The sequence below is a fragment of the Morone saxatilis genome, unplaced genomic scaffold, assembly GCF_004916995.1.
Source record: "Morone saxatilis isolate NCDOM2014 unplaced genomic scaffold, NCSU_SB_2.0 Contig19, whole genome shotgun sequence".
Lineage (NCBI taxonomy): Eukaryota > Metazoa > Chordata > Actinopteri > Moronidae > Morone > Morone saxatilis.
In genome coordinates this window covers 14,134,918-14,137,968 of record NW_023339751.1, presented here as the reverse complement: position 1 = coordinate 14,137,968, position 3,051 = coordinate 14,134,918, and the positions used below count along the sequence as shown (strand labels likewise).

Here is a 3,051-nt window from a genome sequence, read left to right as displayed (position 1 = left end):
CAAGAAGAAGACGCGCACGGTTTTCTCCCGGAGTCAGGTGTACCAGCTGGAGTCCACCTTCGACATGAAGCGGTACCTGAGCAGCTCGGAGCGGGCCTGCTTAGCCTCCAGCCTGCAGCTGACGGAGACTCAGGTCAAGACGTGGTTTCAGAACAGGAGGAACAAATGGAAACGGCAGCTATCAGCTGAACTGGAGGCGGCCAACATGGCCCACGCCTCCGCACAGACACTAGTGGGAATGCCGCTGGTTTTCAGAGATAACTCCTTACTGCGCGTTCCAGTTCCCCGGTCTATCGCCTTTCCGACTCCCCTCTATTACCCGGGGAGCAACCTGCCAGCGTTACCTTTATACAACCTGTATAACAAGATTGAGTACTGATTGACTCTACTGTATGTTCACCATTGCAGTCCACGTAAAGAAAACGCATTACAAAACAATACAACATTGTCATAAGTGTCTCCACATAACCGCTGTATATTAATTGTATCACTTTATTTGTTGAGGAAATTCTTATTATGCAGCAACTGTACGTCTCACACGAAAGCAATCAAGCTTCCCTAAATGTATAAAATACACCATGTGTATAATTAATTCTAATAATTTTTGTACTTTTATTTTATTTTCCCTCTCCTCCCTTAACTGATAAAAATAATGGAGTTTAGCATTCAGATCATTCAAGAAAAATGGATTCCACAGGAAATGCTTTTACACTGTTTTTATTGATAATTGGTTTGTCAGATATATTGCAAAGCATCAGTCATTTTATTTCACCTGACAGGATAAAAACAATTATTCCATTTCAGGAAAAATATCATTGTTTCTATTGTAATTTAGACCTTCAATAATAACCTTCTCATTCAATAAATTTTCTATTTCAGTGAAAATTGGGCTTGTTTGGTTTTATTTTATGTACAGTTTTTGTATACTAGCATTTGTAAACGTAACTATTGACAATGTTAAAATTTTAATAGACAAGACAAACACTTAAAGCAATATGGCTAATGTTAAATTTGAATGGTTGACAGTTCTTGTCTCCTGAAGAACACACAAACACTACACGAAACAATTTTATTACAAGGCATTTTCTTCGTAATGATCCAGTGTTATAATCTCTATATGTTAAATGCATATTATATAGTTAGAAATGAATGGTGGATTTTTGTTTTAGGGCTGCAGTACATCTCATCTGAAGGGTTTTTTTTAGAGGTGCTTTAACTAATAACATCTGTGCTTCAACCACCTAAAGTGAGGAAAACCCTGGAAGACTTTCTAAAACTACAGATGTCTTCATTATGCTAAGACTTTAATGTCATACTTTCAGATTTATTTTGAATTCATAAACAGTGAGTGTTAGCACAGCACTCTTGCCTTCCTGTAAATCAAGAGGTGGTTGACCTGAGATATCTGCCTTATAAAGGTAATACATACAGAGGTAACTAAGGAGTAGATAAAGCACATTGCAGGCTGGGAAAAAGATGCACACTATCACAAGCTAATCATGCCTCTGGGCCGGATCTTCTCTCATTTGAAGTCTGCCTCCTAGCATCAGGCCTTGTAAGGGGAAACATAATAAAGAGGCATATTGTCAAAGTTCAAGACTCTCATTAATCGAAGCTGTTCTCTCTTCTCCATCTGCTTAATGAATTACTGTATCACTTACACTTTGAATTCAGGACACCATACACAGTATGTCTTGTTAATTCAGAAGCTAGTTTAGATTTTCAAGAGGTCCAGCACACCAAGTCAGCTCGCATTGTCAAAGTTGAATTTACTATTTCATAGCAATTCAATACATGCAAATACTAAACACAAGCCTGAACAGAATCACACACACTTAGTCACTCCAAGGTATGCACACACACACACACACGTGCGTCCTGTTGTTGATGGGGAGCGATAAAACTGTGTCATTTGCCAGCTTTTCTTGGATGTCACATCATGTACAAGGGACCCCCACCACCACCCACCCAACCCCTTCTACCCATCCCACCAATCTCTCACTGTGTGCTAATGGCTACATTACCTAGCAGAATCATGACTAGCCAGGCTCTGCTGCCCTGCAGATTATGCCTGACCCAATTTCTGCAACAGCCGCCCTGTGTTTCTGGGAAAATGGATAGCGTTAGACAACAGCAGTGATTTATGGGTAACTCCAGCACCAGCGAAGAGGTGAGGTGCAGGAGGATGAATTTGTGACAGATAGGAGAGGGAGAGAAAAGAGAGATAGAGAGAGGGATGGGGGACCGTAACGCTTATGAAAAGGAGCAATAGCTTTGGTTGAATGAAGCTGTTTATTAGTTTCCAAGTGGTCATTATGTCATCAGGTGTGACGGCAATGCGCTGCTCTTTTGGATGGATGTTTGCACCCCAGTGACTTGTGGGAAATCTGCATGACCTGTCACCTGAGGTTGTTTGATTTACAAGACAGGGAGAGAGAGAGAGAGAGAGGGAGAGAGAGATGTGTGGAGATGCAGTGATAAGCAAAGCAGAGAATAAGAACCAGAGAGAGAAAGTGAAAGCGAGGAATATGTGGGGGTGGGGAGGGGGGGGGTTCGATGTAACTATGTATCACTGCAATGGCAGGTGTGAATTACAAATTTTAATAGCAGGGCAATGAAAATGATTTGAAGTGGTTTAAACTGCAAAGAGACAGCGACTGGCATGGTGATGAAGATTTGTTGAGATGATGTGTTGTGCCTTAGGATTCATCAAACCTGCCTGGTAAGGTGAAAAGCAAGTGTAATTCACTCTGTGGTATAATTTATGATGGGAGTAATGGAAACTGTGGGCTACACACAGTGTGGAGAGGGAGAGGCAAAGACAGAGAGCACCGGGCAAATTGATTCTCAGGATAGTTTTTAGAGCATATTTACAGGATCATAATGAATTGTACTAAAACCTCCGGATATCACCTCTTTTATGTCTTCAGATAAAATGATGTAATCAAAAATAACTTAATGGAGACCCCATTAAATTTAAACAGGCTGCAACAACATTACTTTACTTTTTTATTTATAATGTTCGCTTCCAATATTTGAAGACCCCCCCCC

The 3,051-nt window shown here is 40.7% G+C and overlaps 1 protein-coding gene across 1 annotated transcript in view; it reads left to right on the top strand.

Annotated features, from left to right (window-relative positions):
• hmx2 (H6 family homeobox 2) overlaps positions 1-763 on the top strand; it is a 2,185-nt gene extending 1,422 nt beyond the window's left edge. Inside the window, exon 3 of the mRNA XM_035663904.1 lies at positions 11-763. Coding sequence (XP_035519797.1) covers positions 11-379 — 369 coding nt within the window. The 3' untranslated portion in view covers positions 380-763. The remainder of the gene's footprint in view (positions 1-10) is intronic.
• The last annotated feature ends 2,288 nt before the right edge of the window (positions 764-3,051 follow it).